Consider the following 18552-nt stretch of genomic DNA (forward strand, 5'->3'; position numbering starts at 1 on the left):
TTCTGACTTTGAAGCTTATTTGTTTTTTGACTGTGATCAGGTCACAGAATCCCTCTGACCTTTAGTTTCTGTACATGTGAAATAGAAATATTAATTGCAATCCCTGATCAAATGAGATAATGTAAATAATTAGGGGAATAGAGATCAACTTGAAAGCTGTTAAAATTATTTTATCAACTTTTTTCCCAATTGCTTTTCATAGTATTTATATTAATAACTGATATTAATTAAGCATTTAAGGTTTATGTAATCAGTTTATTTTATTATGGGGGTTTCAGTTTATCCTTCAAATCTTCCAATTCTCTTTTCAGTTATTAGAAAAACATAAGAACACAGAGAGTATGGTGGAGCTTCTTGATCTATATCAGATGGAGGATGAAGCATATAGCAGTCTAGCAGAAGCCACAACTGAATTATACCAGTACTTATTACAGCCATTTCGAGATATGCGGGAACTTGCAATGCTGAGAAGACAACAGATAAAGGTACACTTTTTTTTTTTTTTAAATAATAGTAGACTATCTGGATTGTTTGTAGAATGCTCATATTTTGGTTTGACACTAGTGAAAATGCAGTGAAAATCTTGTAACTTCCTTTTTCTTTTTACCCTTCTATTTGCATTTTCTTTCCTAGTATAGGCTTGGGACTCAGGGGGAGACTTCTGCAATTTCTTGTATTTAGAAGGTCCATAGTCATGAGGATGATTTGATAAGGTCACAGATTTTAACCTCATGACATTCAGTTTTCATATTTAGATAATGTGGCTCAGATCTATTGAAGTGCAAGTATTAACAACTGAATTTACCTATCTTTTCTATCACTCATTAGATGGTGTTAAACCAATGTATAAATTTGTTTTTGATAGATTATCAGTCATTCCATCAAAGTTTTTTTTCTTGGAAATACAATTAACAATTTATCATAAGAATTTTTTTTTAATTTTTTTTTTAATAATATTATCCCTTGTATTCATTTTTCCATATTATCCCCTCCCTCCCTCCACTCCCTCCCCCCATGACAGGTAATCCCATACATTTTACATGTGTTACAATATAACCTAGATACAATATATGTGTGTAAATACCATTTTCTTGTTGCACATTAATTATTAGCTTCCGAAGGTATAAGTAACCTGGGTAGATAGACAGTAGTGCTAACAATTTACATTCACTTCCCAGTGTTCCTTCTCTGGGTGTAGTTATTTCTGTCCATCATTGATCAACTGGAAGTGAGTTGGATCTTCTTTATGTTGAAGATATCCACTTCCATCAGAATACCTTTTCATACAGCATTGAAGTGTACAACGATCTTCTGGTTCTGTTCATTTCACTCAGCATCAGTTGATGTAAGTCTCTCCAAGCCTCTCTGTATTCCTCCTGCTGGTCATTTCTTGCAGAGCAATAATATTCCATAACCTTCATATACCATAATTTACCCAACCATTCTCCAATTGATGGGCATCCATTCAACTTCCAGTTTCTAGCTACAACAAAAAGAGGTGCCACAAACATTTTGGCACATACAGGTCCCTTTCCGCTCTTTAGTATTTCTTTGGGATATAATCCCAATAACAGCAATGCTGGGTCAAAGGGTATGCACAGTTTGATAACTTTTTGGGCATAGTTCCATATTGCTCTCCAGACTGGCTGGATTCTTTCACAACTCCACCCACAATGTATCAGTGTCCCAGTTTTCCCACATCCCCTCCAACATTATCATAAGAATTTTTAATTCTCTGCTTGAATAATAATGAGAGAAGAAATGTGTGTAATCTTTGAAACTTTTGAGTTGTCAGTCACAGTAATCTCTTAAAACTAGCATTTCTTTTGGAATAGTATTGTTTCATAGTAAATAGAGTTCCATACTTTGAGGTATGAAGACTTAGATTCAAATCTTGCTTCTAATCCTAACTATGTGACCAAGAGACAAGACACTTAGCTACTCTTGGTCAACATGCTCTTGGAATGTAAAATGCACATAATCCTTGAAGTAAGGTTGTAGGGAACAGTGGAAAGAGCATTGGCTTGGAGTCAGAGGATCTCAAATGCTTCCTCTGTTTATATTCTGGGACTAGTCTCTTATAACCTCCTTGGGTTTCACTTTCTTTACCTGTAAAATAGAAGGAGGGGAGGCAGGTACTAGAGTAGGACTAGATGATACTAAATGACAACTGGGCTCCTTTTTTGCATAAAGATCTGTTATGTCATTCTCATCAGTTTTTTAGGAGGCTCAAATACTATGTGTAAAGTGCTTCATAAATTTTAATATATTTTATAAATGTCAATTGTTATAATAAGCACTTTCCCTCCATTTTTCTATCAGCGGACCTTTTTTTTCCTCTATATTTTTAGATTAAAGCTTAAAAAATCATTTTAAGAAGTTCATTTTCAGAATTGGAAGAGAGCATCAACTAATTTTGAATTCAGTTGGATGCATTTTTTAGAACCAAATCTTTTTTAGTTGAAGAGTTGTGGCCCCTTCCGTATTTTATAGAAAATGTATCTTTTAAAATGAAGATATTTGAGTGAGAATAATGTAATGAAAATGTACTTAGATGTGTGTATCTTAAATATGTGTTCTTCTATATGTACAGTCCTATATATGTATGTGTTTTTTGTCTGAATTGTAAAAAAATTTATATAGCCAACTAAAGGTTCATTAGAGAAGGTTCATCCAAATTGATTATACTCTCATTTTTCAAAATGTGTTTACTTTTTTTATAATGTGTTTTGTTAGAATAGACCTACCAAAAACAATTAGAAATCATTTTATACTAAGCACAGTTTAGATTTGCTGCAATTTTATTTATTTGTATTACATAAAGAATGTTGGTGTTCATAATATTAAGGCATCTTTCTGTTTAGTAGATACACATTTGTGCCAATGATATGTCTAATATATTGTGCCAATATATTATCAGTAATGAAAATAAGATTTGAGAAATTTCACTAATTAAAAATGGTATAATTTGCTTTAATGTAACATAATTATTTTGATGCCACATTGGTCTAGCTATATGGCACATCTGTACCTTTCCCATCTCTAAAATCTGTCTTTTATCAAATTTTGAGTATAGTCTATTAGCACTAATGTCTTTCACTGTTTTTTTGATTTTTTGTTTTTGTCCCCCTACAGATAGTTAATGATAAGAATATTTGTAAATCCATTTTGGAAAGTAACCTGAAAAAAAATGTTATTTTGCTATATTTCCCCTACCTACAATTCCAGGGCAACTTTCTGCTCTGTGCCCCAAAAATAATCACCTAAGGCAATCTGCTTGTGACCTTATCTGCATCATGGGATTCAGATAGTTAACTAAATTATCTCTGCTTCTCAAAGATTCTGGAGATCATGATATAACTGATATTTTTGGCTACAAGAACTCTATTTTTATTCTGTATTTAACCATTAAAAAAACAAAACAAAAAAAAACTCAAATATTTCTATCTAATTAGCCAAACATAAAAAAGGGAATTGTATATGAAACTGAATTATCCGAAGTGCCTTTTATTTGCCAGGCATTGTGTTAAGCACTGGTGATACAAAGAAAAGCAAAAAAACTCCACAAAATAGATTTTGCTCTGAAGGAGCTCATAGTCTTAATAGTAAGATAGCAGTAGGAAAATCAGTATGAAAATTGTAATAGGAAAATAACAGTGTATAAACAAGATAAATGTGGGATAAACTGGAAATAATATCAAAAGGAAGATACTACTATTAAGGCACACTTCAAAAGCTTCTTGTAACTCTATGCTCTCTTTTTCATTTGTGTTCTTTGTCCAATAACCATTTCACTAATTGAGCTATGCCAAACCTTAAATCACTCCAGCCATCTGCTGTCCCCTTTCTATTCATTAATTGCTAAATAAAAATGGAAAAAAGCAGCTGTTCATGTTGGATCAACTACGGATTTATATTAGCTCAACTGGGCCTTCACTGCTGCTTGGCAATTCTACTATATTTCTTTCAACTTACTATCCCACTTTTCTCAATAGCTCTTTTACTTTTTCATATCTCCTCAAACTTCTCAAGACTCTCCTATCTTTTATCATTCATTGTGACTTCTCCCCTCTTCCTCATCTCATGTTACTTATTTGTCATCTGTCCCATCTCCTCCTTTACCCTCTTTCAAATGAAAAGTTGATCTTCTTACTAAAGGTAACCTCTCTACCTGCTCAAGCATTACCATTTCATTTTATCTCCTTCAATAGATTTTTCTTTTTTTATCCCCACTCTCACTAATTTTCAGTCTTTCTCTGTATATTACCTCTTTCCCTATTGCCTACAAACATATCTCCTTCATTCTGAAAAAAACTTTTACTTCATTCTTCTGCTTCTGTTAACTATTTCATCTGTTCTATGCAGCTAAAGACCTTGAAAAAATTATCTACAATAGATGCCTCCAATTACTCTCTTTTCATTCTCTTCTTAATCCTTTAGAATCCAGCATTCAGCCCCATCTTTCCACTGAAATTACCTTCTCCAAAATTACCATTTCTTAATTGCTGAATCTTTTTTCTTAATCCTCATTTTTCTTTTCTACAGCCTTTTAATATTGTTAATCACTCTCTTCTCCTTGGTACTTTCTTCTCTCTTATGTATTTGGGAAACAGGTCTCTCCTGAAGAACTTCTTACCTATCTGACTCTTCTCCTGAGACTCCTTTTTCAGCTCATCAATATCACACCCTCTAACCATAGATGTCCACGAATGTCCCTTCCTGGGTCTTCTTTTCCTTTTATACTGCTTCCCTTTGGATATCTCATCTGTACTGAGATTCTCAAATCTATCTATCCTACCCCAACCCCTCTGTTGACCTTCAGTCTTGCATATCCAACTGCCTTTTAGACATTTTGAACTGGCTATCCTTTTCCTTTTATACTGCTTCCCTTTGGATATCTCATCTGTGCTGAGATTCTCAAATCTATCTATCCTACCCCACCCTCTCTGTTGACCTTCAGTCTTGCATATCCAACTGCCTTTTAGATATCTTGAACTGGCTGTCCCATAGACTTCCTCTTTTTTTTTTTTTTTTAAGCAAAGTTGTGATTAATTTTTAATTTTAAAATTTCAGTTTTCCCAATAAAATTTGTAGAATTTTAGTATTCATTTTAAAACATTTTGATTTCTAAATTCTTTCCCGTTCACCTTCCTTTCCCCACACCTTAAGAAGTAAGCAATATGTTATCAGTTATACATGTGAAGTCATGCAGGACATATTTCCCTCTTTAATCATATTGTAAAAGAAAAACACAAGAAAGCAAGAAAAATAAAGTAAAAAAAAATGTCCTTCAATCTGTACTCAGTTATCAGTTCTCTCTTTGGAAGTGGATAGTATTTTTTTTTCATCATGAGTCCTTTGGAATTGACTTGATCAGAGTAGCTAAGTTAATCACTGCATTGTATTACTCTGTGTACAATGCTCTGGTTTTGCTCATTTTACTTTATATCAGTTCACGCAAGTCTCAGGTTTTTGTGAAACCATGCTGCTCATCATTTCTTATTGCACATCATAATCATGTACCATATGTTATACCATCACACACACATATATGTATAAATATGTGTGATATCTATACACAAATATATATCAGCAATATCTTATACCATGTTCAACCATTTCCCTATTGATGGGCATCCCCTCAGTTTCCAGTTCTTTTCCATCACAAAAGGAGCTGTTATTTTGTACAAATAGATCCTTTCCCCTTTTCTTTGATCTTTTTGAGATATAGGCCTGTTAGTGGTATTGCTGGGTCAAAGGGTTTGTGCAATTTTATAGTCCTTTGGGTGTAGGCCCAAATTAATTCTCCTGAATGATTGGATCAGTTCATAATTTCAAAAACAGTGCATTCATGTTCCTTCCTTCCCCCCCCCTCCAAGTTCCCTTCAGCATTTGTTATTTTCCTTTTATATCATGTTAGCCAATCTGATAAGTATGAGATGGTACTTCAAAATGGTTTTTTGATTTACATTTCTGTCTCTTCCTATTGGACCAGTAGGCATCTTAATCTCAACTTAGTCAAAATTAAAATCATTGTTTTTTTCCCTAAACTCTCTACCTGTTCTCACTCTCTTCCCTATTCCTGTTATTGTAGTATATAACACCTCAGGCTAACAACTTAGATTCTTAATTAAGGTTCTTCACTCTCACACACTATCATCTTCCCAAAATCTAATTTCTTGCCAAAACTGATCAGTTCCATGTTTGCAATATGTCTCAAATATGCCTCTTTCCTTTCTGACACTGTATAGTCCCTTATGATCTCATACCTGGAGACTATTACAGTAGCTTATGTCTTCCTGCCTAAAGTCTTTAACTGAAATGATTTTTGAGAAGCAGAGGTCTGACAATATGATGCTTTTATGTTCATATTCTGTGACCCCTATTTTGGCCATTGTGATATATAAGCATGGGAATACAAAAAGAGGCCAAATGTGTGAACATGTATATATCTATGAGTTTATGTTGTTACTTATCCTAGTGCACTATTTTTTTTTAAGATGAGGAGGAAAGCAAGGATGAGATTCATTTCATCTAATCCATACTCCATAGACACTGTGCTTGCTGTATTGGAAATAAAAAGATAAAATTAAACAATTCTTTTCCCTTAAGTCCTTACATTTAGGGGAAAGGGAAGTTTGGGAGGGAATATAATACCTAAGCTCATAAATAAATGCAAATTATATGGAAAGTAGTACAAAATGATTTCAGAAGGAAAGCATATTTACTGAGTGGTGGGAAAAGTGGGAAAGAGCTTGATGTAGAGAGAAGTCAGCAAACATTTATTAAGCACTTACAATGTGCCAGGCAATCTGTTAAAATGGCAAAAAATAATCTCAACTTTTCAAGGAGTTTTCATTCAGAACAAGGGCATTGATAAGCCAATAGGGTATCCAGAGGAAGAGTCTGTAAAGTTGAAATGTGGGGAGCAGACTATTCGAATTCTACTACTGCAGCTTTAAAGTGACTAGTGTCACTGGAGAGACTATTACCAGTAAGGGAAAAGATGGCAAGAAAAGTATCATCCTGTCACCAAGAGTGAACCATGTTTCATTGATTTGTCAGGAGATGGAAGGGGTGAGAATGGAAGAGATTAAAGATGAAAGAAAATTTGTTAAGAGACTAGGGCATTGTAGAATAGTTGGGCAGATCTAGACACATGGCGAGTGAGAGGGCCTTCAGGTAATTAAGAGACTGGGAATGCGATTCAGGGTCACTGAAATGGAGAAGGGTACAAGGGAGAGGAGTTAGGCGCTATTAGGGAATGAGGCTAGGCAGAATATTGGTGATTGGAGACAGAGCTGTTCAGGGAAGGAGGTCTTTTTTTTTTTTTTTTTTTTTTTCAGAACATTTTTTAAAATTAATTTTTATAATTATAACATTTTCTTTGACAGTACATATGCATAGGTAATTTTTTTTTACACAATTATCCCTTGTACTCCCTTCTGTTCCGAGTTTTTCCCCTCCTTCCCTCCACCCCCTCCCCTAGATGGCAGGCATTCCCATACATATTAAATATCTTATAGTATATCCTAGGTACAATATATGTGCAGAACCGAATTTTGTTGTTGTTGTTGCAAAGGAAGGATTGTATTCGCAAGTTAAGAATAATCTGGGAAGAGAAACAAAACAAAACAAAACAAAAAAAAACCAATGCTCTCAGTTTACACTCATTTCCCAGTGTTCCTTTTCTGGGTGTAGCTGATTCTGTCCATCATTGATCAATTGGAATTGGATTAGCTCTTCTCTATGTTGAAGATTTCCACTTCCATCAGAATACATCCTCATATAGTATCATTGTTGAAGTGTATAATGATCCCCTAGTTCTACTCGTTTCACTCAGCATCAGTTGATATAAGTCTCTCCAAGCCTCTCTGTATTCCTCCTGGTGGTCATTTCTTACAGAACAATAATATTCCATAACATTCATATACCATAATTTACCCAACCATTCTCCAATTGATGGACATCCATTCATTTTCCAGTTTCTAGCCACTCTGAAAAGGGCTGCCACAAACATTTTGGCACATACAGGTCAGGGAAGGAGATCTTTACAGGGTTCTTTTTTATGATAGATAATGCTGTGTCTTGTGAGGTCCCTAAAACCTGGCCTCATAGCAAATAGAAACAGGTGTATGCCTGGAAATCTAGGGGCCTACTTAGAAAGTAGCATGGAAAAATAGGCCTGGTATGGGGTACTATGGAGAGGGATAGAGGAATGTATAGTGTTTTATCTCTGGGTATTCTGGGTCCTGAAGAAGAGTACACTGACACAATGGGGAAGTAGACCCTCCTAGGGAGTAAGGGCCTTAGGGCTTTGGAAGATGAGGAATGTCTAGAGAAGGTCCCTAAGGAACAATAAAAGAGAAATTTGGTTTCTTGTTGGGAGTGAATCATTATTCCATCTTTGCCTTCCACTCTCACTGAAACTATATTCTTCAAGGTCTTCACTTAAAATGTGTTTCCTGGCATCTAAATACACATAGCAGATACTAAATCTTTTTAATGGAATGAAACTCTGAACTAACCATTCAGCCTATCAACTATATTTATCAATCTATTTGAGTTTTCTTTGACAGCCATGTACTTTATCTCACACAAAATAGGTACACTTTTTTTGCCCTTGTACCTTTTGTTCATATTTTAACTCTTGCATAGAATGTTTCCTCTTTTGTACCTCTTTGAATCCTATACCCTAAGCAGGAATTAAATTATATGTAATAGTGATATCAAGTAGCACTCTCTACCATACACTTTTTGGGAAAAAGCAAACATGCTTTTTTCTTTAATTCATATTGCAATTAACATTTTGCAGAATATTTTTAAGCTTTTACTTAAGACTTGGACAAGTACTCATCATTTTTGCAGGTGGTCAGCTCAATGTGTTTAGAGAAGTTTTTGTACATAAAAGTCTACTACCTCATTTTGTTAATGCTCATTATGTTGCATATTAAATGTTTAGGAGTTATCAAAAGGAGGGAAATGTGAATATAGAAGATTCTTAACTGCTGCTTGTTTTTCTCCAAAGATTTCTATGGAGAATGATTATCTGGGCCCCCGTAGAATTGAAAGTCTCCAAAAAGAAGATGCTGATTGGCAACGCAAAGCCCACATGGCAGTGTTGTCTATTCAAGATCTCACTGTCAAGTATTTTGAAATAACAGCTAAGGCTCAAAAAGGTAAGTTGAAGAGTTAAATTGGGCTTAAACTACTTTTAAACAGATATTTTTCTGTTTCATAGTACTACTCACAAAGTTCTATAACTATCATATTTGTTTTCTCCAAAGCTGTAAGACATTAGATTCAATTATCTTTTCTTTGAAACTTTTTTATTTTATAATATTGTTACCTAGAATTTTCAAATACTTAGCCCTGAATAGAGAAGTTTATAGAATTTGGAGTAAATACTTTTGTATTTATGTATGTAAATACTTTTTAAAAATATTATATCTTTTTCTTTGTACCACCAGTGCTTGGATTTTGATTATCACCAATTAATTAATGTAAAACACATTATATTAGAGATTGGTGATTCAAAGACAGAATTAAATTGTGCCTGACCTCAAGAAGTGTTACATTATTTGGGAGAAAGATGTACCATGTATACAGATAAAATAAGGAAAGGGAAAAAGTGAACAAGAGAGAAGATGAGAGTCATTTCCTGTTTTATATTATGAATCCTTTTGACAGTCTGACTCTTTTTCAGAGTAATTTTTAAATGTATGAAATACATGGCACTATAAAGAAAATTATTTATTGAAATCAGATTAATCAAACAAGTTTATAGCCCCCAAGTTAAGAACAGTTTTAGGAATGCTTCAGGTGGAAAAAAAAACATTACTTTTGTATGGGGGGGTGGAGATGTAGAAGAGAGCTGTCCATAGAAGGTTTTATGAACAAAAGTTGTAACGTGCTCTCCCGGCAGTTACAATTACTAGTCTGTCCTAGACCCACCAGAGTACCTTTGACCACTGTGCTTAGCAGTGTGAACTCTACCCAGCTCGCCTCCTCTGAGGCCTTCAAAGGTCTCTGGCCACAATCTCTTGAATCTATAGCTTAATAACCGGTAGCGCACTCAAGAACAGCCACGTGTAATCTTAAAAGCCTTTATTATACCTACTCACATAATGCCCTAACTGATGCCCTGACTTGTTGGTTCCCGAGTGAACACCTGGTCAGAAGACTCACGTGTTCACTACCAAAATCCTTACCTCTTTTGGCTATCCATCTTGGCTGAGCCTTTAAGGGAGATTAGGTAGTCAAATATATGAAGTGGAAGAAGGTGTATTGAGATTTCAAGAGACAGTTTATGGTCTAGTTGGTCTGGAATCACCAAGTTAATGAGGTATTTATTAATTGCCTACTCTGATCTAGGCATTGGGGATATAAAGACAAAAAACGCAACTATTCCTGTTCTCAAGCGGCTCACATTTTGTTGGAGGACTATATATATGAAGGGGAAGAATATGAAATAGAGCCAAAAAGTTCAGATTAATCCAGATAGATTGTGGATTATGTCTTATGATTTAGGCTTAAAGAGTTTGTATTTCACCATTGAGGTAACAGCCACTGAGAATTTTTAGTCAATGGAATAATATGATCAAGACCTATGTTTCAGGAAATCTTTTACAGAATTTATCTAGTATGTTTACTTAAATTTTTCATTACCATAGAAGCAAATTTCAGTGGTAATAATTTTTTTAAAAAAAGCTCTTTGGATAGAGTATGAAGTCTAGAGAAAGTTGTTGTTTGTTTCTGGTTTTCAAAAAAGTACTATTCATTTCAGTAAACATTTCTAAAATATGAATGACACACTGGGTTAGGTATTGAGAACATTCTATCCTTTACTTATCAGCACTTTTCTTTATTCATTCATTTTTATCTTTAGGGCACATTTTCTAGAGAAAAGACAAAACTTATTTTAACAAGCAGAAATCCTACATTTGTGAGAAAAGGTATATTATAATGACATTGTTATTTCATGACTTAGTTTCATAACTTCAGTTATTAAAAAGACATTTTTCTCTCTTAGATTCTGTTCCTGAAATGTGGTGGGTATCATGGCAACAGGTAGCAAAATTTTTTCATCTTGTATTTGAACTAGTAATTTAAAATTTTTAACTTGAAATGGAGAACTGTAACCATTAATTTTCCTTATATATTACAAATAAACTTATTTAAAAACCTATTATTTTATATAGGGAACGCCTAATGAGCAACTTTTTTACTAAATTTCTACTGTGCAAATTTTATATGTGCAAATTGCCACATTCTCTGAAAGTTATATGATACTAAGTATTGTTTGGAATATTGAGAATTTAAGTGAATTACTTTGTCACACAAGCCAACATTTCAGAAGCAGGACATAAATATAGGTCTTAATGACTCAGAGAGCACTTATATATGCTTTGCCATGATACTTCTCCTGATTAAAATGTAAATTCCAATGAAATACTTAAATATCCCAATAGGAAACTTTTTTTAAAAACCCACTATGTGTAAAAAAATTTTAGAGTGATTAGTTGTTTTTGATTTTTTCCAGAAGTTGACATTAAATCATTCTGGATATCAGTTTGAAATTCAAAATTATGTTAGACAAATGACTGAATTTGTTATACTTCCTAATAACAACAACAACCAAAAAAAAAAAAAAAAAACAAAACCAAAAACCAGAAAAATCTAGTTTGTACCAAAATATTGATAGTACTCAGGTTATAGAAAAGAATTGGCAACTAACTGCTGGGTTCTCATCATTTGGGAATATCTGATTGAAGTTGGATGTCTGAATGTAATGTAGTATGATTTATTATATAGTGAGAAATATATGACAAAAAGGAAGATATTAATTGATGCAAAGTTTACAAAGTTCTTTTCTCCCACCAGAGAAGGTAAGAACAGAAAGTACAGTTATTGACTTATTTCACAGATGAGGAATCTGAGTCACAGAAAGCTTAAGTTACTTGCACAAGGTCATATAATTAGCAAAGGTTGAAGCCAATAATGGAACACAAAAGAGTTTCTAAACTCTTATATAGGACTCTCTATTATACTGCACTGTGACTATGCATATACCTCATGTGGAGTCAACCTAAGTATTGCCTTTATTTTGTTTTCCTCATTCCACCCAGAGAGTCATTCTATATATTAAGGGATAAAAATCTGATAGTATGTGCATTGTTTCCACACTTATGGAGCCCCCATAAAAAGGAACAAAAGGTGATGTGTTCTCTCTTCTTTGTGGGAGCAATGCTTATTTTGTTTTGTTTTTTAAAAATTCACAACATTCAATTTTGATCATTCTTTCTATGGGCATTGTATATATTTTTTTGTCTCCTATTTCAGTTTGCATTACTTTATGTAAATCTTTCTATACTTCCTCTGTATTTGTTTCTTATACCACAGTACTATTCCATTACATATCATTGAATCTTGCGTTAAATATAACATGTTTTATGTTATATTTATTAAAATGACTAGTAGTACCAGAAATGTATATTGTGTCTGTAGTAGTAGACAAGAATAATTGTAATGAATCATATGGCCATTTAATAAATAAAAGGAAAACCATATATCAGTATATAACTACTTTTTCTAAATATTTGCTGATACAAAGAATGTTGTAAAAAAGTATTTTGGTGTACAAAGGATCTTTCTATCAGTGTCCTCAGAGGGCATGGACATTTAAATCACTTTATTTGCATAATTCCAAATTGCTTTTCAGAATAGATGTACTGATGCCATAACTCTATCAACAATGCATTAATGTGCTTATCTTTTCATACCTCTCTGACATTAACTGTTCCCTTCTTTTGTCATCTTTATCAACATGCAAAGGTTATTTTGATTTTTTAATTTTCTCTTATTAGTGATGTGGAGCATTTTTTCCTATGGTTGTGTTTATAGTTAAAATTCTTCTTTTGAAAATTGTTTTATGAAGAGAGAATTCTGGGAAGATGGCGGAGTAAGTTGGTAAATTTCAGGCTTTTCCAATTTCCTCCACAAATAAAACAGATTTGCACCTCAGGGCAAACATAGATTGGTAAAAAACCAAGACTTATGGCAGAATAGGGGTCCTCAAGACCTGGAGAAAGACCCTGAGCTGGAATTAACCTGTCTTAAATGCAAACACCTCAGGACACTTTAAGTGCAAACCTCCACAGAAACATCAAATGGGGATTCTTCAGGCTATCTGGTCACCTAAGCAGGAACCACAGAAAAACTTGCATCTCCTGGACTGTGTGTTGAGTGGGGTTTTTTGAGTCTGGGAAGACAGAGTGAACCTTGACAGATTGGGAAAGCCAAGCCCAGCTATGATGCTGAGACCACTCTTGCTGAGAAAGAACTAGTACCGTACGTGCATAAGCAGTGGGCCAAGAGCACTAGTGGCTGTGGACACTTGTAGGAAAGCTGTTGGTGAAGCTGTTGGTTTGAGGTTCCTGGTCAGAATGGAGAACTGAAGGGATGCTTGAGGCATCATCTCCCTATTCCATGGTTAGAGGTATTTATATTAATACCTCTTATTTAAAAAAAAAAAACTGACAAAAAAGAAAGAACCCCATCATTGAAACATACATTATGGAAAAAGGGAAGATTGAGATTCATCTTCAGAGGACATTTTAGTTTAAAAAAAAAAAAAGGAAGAAAGGAATAAAAGCTTCTGTCTCAAAGAGTAATGTGAAATGGCTCCCTGCCCGGAGAGAATTTACATAAGAATAACTTGACCAGAACTCTAAGGGATGTGGGAAAACTGGGACACTGATACATTGTTGGTAGACCTGTGAATGGATCCAACCATTCTGGAGAGCAGTTTGGAACTATGCTCAAAAAGTGATCAAATTGTGCATACCCTTTGACTCAGCAATGCCATTACTGGGATTATATCCCAGAGAGATCTCAAAGAAGGGAAAGGGACCTATATGTGCAAAAATGTTTTTGTGGCAGCCCTTTTTGTAGTGGCAAGAAACTGGAAACTGAGTGACTGCCCATCAATTGGAGAATGACTAAGTAAATTATGGTATATGAATGTTATGGAATATTACTGTTTTGTAAAAAAAAAAAAAAAAAACAAACAAAAAAAACAGCAGGATGATTTCAGACAGGCTTGGAGAGACAGACCTACATGAGCTGATACTAAGGAAAATGAGCTTTAGAACCAGATCATTATACATGGCAACAGGAAGACTACATGATGATCAATTCTCATGGACGTGGATCTCTTTAACAATGAAATGATTCAAACCAGTTCTACTTTTTTAGTGATGAAGAAAATCATCTATACCCAGAGAGAGAACTGTGGGAATAAACTATGGAAGACAACATAGCAATTTCACTCTCTGTTGTTGTTTGATTGCATTTTGTTTTCTTAGTCTTTCTTTTTCTTCCCTCTTGATCTGATTTTTCTTGGGCAGCAAGATAAATATGTATACATATTGGATTTAACATGGATTTTGACATCTTTAACATTTATTGAACTACCTGCCAGCTAGGGGAAGGGAGGGGAGGGGACAGGAAGGAGGGGGAAAAGGTTTTGCAAGGGTCAATGTTGAAAAATTACCCATGCAAGGGGAAAAAAAAAAAAAAAAAGATGTACAGCATTTCAAAGATGAAAATAACTCTTTGAAAATTAAAATCTGGCAAGGGGAAGCCAGTGACTCTATGAGTGCTCAAAAAATAATAAAACACTATGAAGAATGATAAAATAGATCAGAAAGTGAAACATTTCATAAGAAAAACAACAGATCTAGAGAACAGATCAAAAAGAGAAAATATGAGAATAATTGGACTGCCAGAAAGTTGTGGCCAAAAAGAGAACCTTGACAAACTAATGCAGGAAATAATCTTAGAAAATTGTTTCTGGAGTGATAGAACATGAAGGGAAAGTAGAAATAGAAAAAAAAAATCCACTGATCACCACCTTAAAGACATCCTTTGTAGAAAACATGTATTATTGCCAAATTTTGAAACCCCCAGAACAAAGAGAAAATTTTATAAGAAACAAGAAAAAATTCAAATAAGCTGGAGGTACAATTAGAATTGTACAAGACTTATTAGCAGCTACCATAAAAGACCACAGATCTTGGAATTATATCTACAGACAAGCAAAAAAAAAAACTGGCCTGCAGCCAAAAATATCATATTCAGCAATAATTTTGAATGAGAAAAAAACCAATATTCATTTATGAGCAGTTTTAAGGAACTCAATACACAGACTGTTTAAACATAGACAAATGGTTTCATTTTTTATTTAACATAGAAAATATGTCTTTTATGTTTAAGACTCACATCAACAATAGAGAAGCTAAAAAAATTGGCAGAGTAAAGGTAAACATAGTAATCATGTTATACAGATAAGGTGCATTGGGTGGGGGAGGGAGGACTTGTAGTTCTGAAAACCTACTCACATTGGGAATGGGTGCAATAGGCCATACTACATATATACCATAAAGGGTATAGAACCCTCCAAAATCAATAAAAAATGAGGGGGGAGGGCTAGGTGGGTGGGGGAAGCAATGTGTGAGGGAAGAAGACAAGGGAGATGGATCCCTGGGTGCTATTTACGTAATAGCAAGCCAAGTTACGGAGCAGATTTTAATGAGTCAGTAGGGATAGTGGGTGTGTGGGGGTGTATACACATACATGTATGTATACATAAATGTATCTCAACTGTAACTTGCTTGGGGATAATGGGATAAAAGTGAGATTTGTGTGTGTGTGTCTACATATGTATATATCAATATATACCTTCTTAATTCTAGCCTGCTTGGGGGTGGGAGGGATGAAAGTGGGAAAGAAAGAATAAAGTAAAAAAGGTGTGCAACCAAGAACAAAAGAAAGAACTTTATTTACAAGGAAGAAAAGACACACATTCCTGAATGTAATTTATTATGTTTATATTAATTTAATATTAATTCTATTACTATATATGTATATTTGACACACCTTCCTGAATATAATTTCTTCTATTAATGTGTGTGTGTGCATGGGTGTACTTTATTAAATTGGAAGTTGTTATATATTTTGAATCCTCCCTGATCTGCTGGGCACATGATAACGTTCTCTTTTCTTTTGTTTCATTTTATTTTGTATTGCTTTTCTGTTTTTCTTTTTTCTTACTCTGTTTCTTCAAATAAAATTGGTGGGGGGGGGGGGCAGAAAAAATTGTTGTATCCTTTGACCATTTATTTGTGTTGGGGAATGGCTTTTAATCTTATATTCATGTTAGTTGAACATATGTTTTGGATATCATATCCTTATTAATGATATCTGACAAAAGAGTTTTTCCCCCCCCTCAGTTAATCACTTCTCATTTGATGCATTCAATTTTGTTGATGCACAATGTTTTCAGTTTCACATATCTTAAGTAATTACCTCTGTTTCTTTTTAAAGAATGCCTTTTTTACAAAAAAGAAAATGGCAAGTATTAGAAATAGTTCAGCAACTGTTGGAAAGCTGGCAAATCATCAGCTATGTTTGATTTGAATAGAACTATGCTTCAAGACGAATAACTTATTGTTATCTTTTGACTGAAATCCTTTGGAAAAATCCTGTTGTGACCTTTGAGGAGTTTTTTTTTTAATTATTTAAAAATATTGAAATATTTGATATTTATAGTTATATCTTACATAGCCTCTATCTCTTAAATACAATTTGCATATTCATATTCTTCCTTTGAAGTAGATTGTCAATCATATCAAGAAGACTCAGAAATAGCAGAATACATATTGAATCTTTATTATATATTGTCTTTCTGTAGCTGTGTATGATAGGATGAGAGCAGATCAGAAAAAATTTGGTAAAGCATCATGGGCAGCAGCAGCTGAAAGGATGGAAAAACTTCAATATGCAGTTTCAAAGGAAACTCTGCAGATGATGAGAGCTAAAGAAATCTGTTTGGAACAGAAGAAACATGCATTAAAAGAAGAGGTAACATTGTATTAATTATTGGAAAAGTGGGGAAAATAATGAAACTTAATTTCTTTTATATTCTGTATCTGTTTCCTTGCATGGAGAACTGACTTTTTTAATCATATAAGCCATATATAATTATAGAATCCCAGATTTGGAAAGAATCTTCATAGGCCACTTAGTCTCCATGCCTGAATGAAGTTCTTTCCTGCAGAGAAAACTTCTATTCTCCACATAGATAGCTCTAATTAATAATATTCTCCTCCTTTCCCCATTTCCCTTATATTAAGCCTAAATAAGCTTCTGTACATCTTCCACAATTTTGCCCTTTTCTGCATTCTAGCTAAGCAGAACTATTCTAATGGCTTGCACACTAAGCCATTCAAATACTTGAATATCACTCTCACATTGGCTCTTTCCCTGAGTCTTCTTATCCAAGCTAAACAAACCTTAGTTATTTAACTGATTATTTAAATAATCTTATGTGTTTATATTATTTATATTTCTTAGTTTTTAGTCCTCCTTCCTTTCTTCCCAGAGAACCATTCCTTTTAGCTAAGAATTGAAGAGAAGGAAAATACCCATATTCCTCCTCCTATAGATACCTTCAAATATCTCTTTATTTGGGTCAAGATGGATCATTATTATTTCACACCATTTAGTTTCATTTATTTAGTTCTTGTTTTTTCTATTTGCATTGTTTTAGTCATTGTGGGTAGTATTTTCTCAGGTCCTTCTTACTTTAACTTTTCAGAGACTGATTGCTTATAATCATTATCACATCACTTCAAGAATAGTAATATAAATGGCCTTTGTTTCAGGGAGAGGTATGAATATTAAAAAAAAAAATCTTTATGCAGTCTTCAAAACGTTCTCTAGCTCATTCTCCTAATTTATTCTAGATCTGAATCATCTTAGAAACCTGTACTGAGGATCAACTCTGTGGGTTGTCCATTAAATTGCATATCTTAGTCTAGACAAAAATGTTTTTTTAAATCTACCAAGTTTTCCTTCTAAGGGTAGTGAGACCATAATCTTTTGAGTAACTGTGAATATATTTAGTAAGATTAGCAGTGGTCCAGAGCTTGGAAACAGAACAGTGCCATCTATGAACAGAAACATCTGGAAGATTGCAACATTCTTTGCGATTCTCTCTTCTGTTTTTTTCTGTATTCTGAAGATTCTCCATAAAAGTGGTAAACATGCTTTTCACTTGATTTTGAAAAAGTTGACATTGACCCGTTAGTAACTATTCTTTTGGGATTTTGTCAGTTTATTCTGAATTATTAATATTAAGGTGATTTTACTCATGAAAGGAGAAAAATGAATTATTGAGCCCATCCCAGAGGACTGCTATTCATTAAAGACGTAGTAATAGTACCTTTCAATTTAGTTTTTGAAAGACTCCATAAATGTTCAGGATATGTTATAGATGCTGTCTTGTCTATTAAAATACTTAGTTCCTCTGATGTGACAAAATTGAAAATTTAAAAACAAAATAAAGACCTCAGAAGTTTATATTAAATGCAGTGCTAGACTTGAAGGAGTTTTTTTTTTTTTTTTAATTTAAAAACTGAGCCCACCAAGATTTTATTTCACTGTCTAAATTTTTATTATCCACATTTACCAGTGCTACTTCTTTTTCTT

General features: G+C 33.7%; 1 protein-coding gene across 1 annotated transcript in view; it reads left to right on the forward strand.

Moving 5' to 3' along the window:
• JMY (junction mediating and regulatory protein, p53 cofactor) overlaps positions 1–18552 on the forward strand; it is a 70226-nt gene that overhangs the window by 22045 nt on the left and 29629 nt on the right. The window contains 3 exon segments of the mRNA XM_074282346.1: positions 312–485; positions 9029–9179; positions 16754–16923. Coding sequence (XP_074138447.1) covers positions 312–485; positions 9029–9179; positions 16754–16923 — 495 coding nt within the window.

The sequence above is a fragment of the Sminthopsis crassicaudata genome, chromosome 1, assembly GCF_048593235.1.
Source record: "Sminthopsis crassicaudata isolate SCR6 chromosome 1, ASM4859323v1, whole genome shotgun sequence".
NCBI lineage: Eukaryota > Metazoa > Chordata > Mammalia > Dasyuromorphia > Dasyuridae > Sminthopsis > Sminthopsis crassicaudata.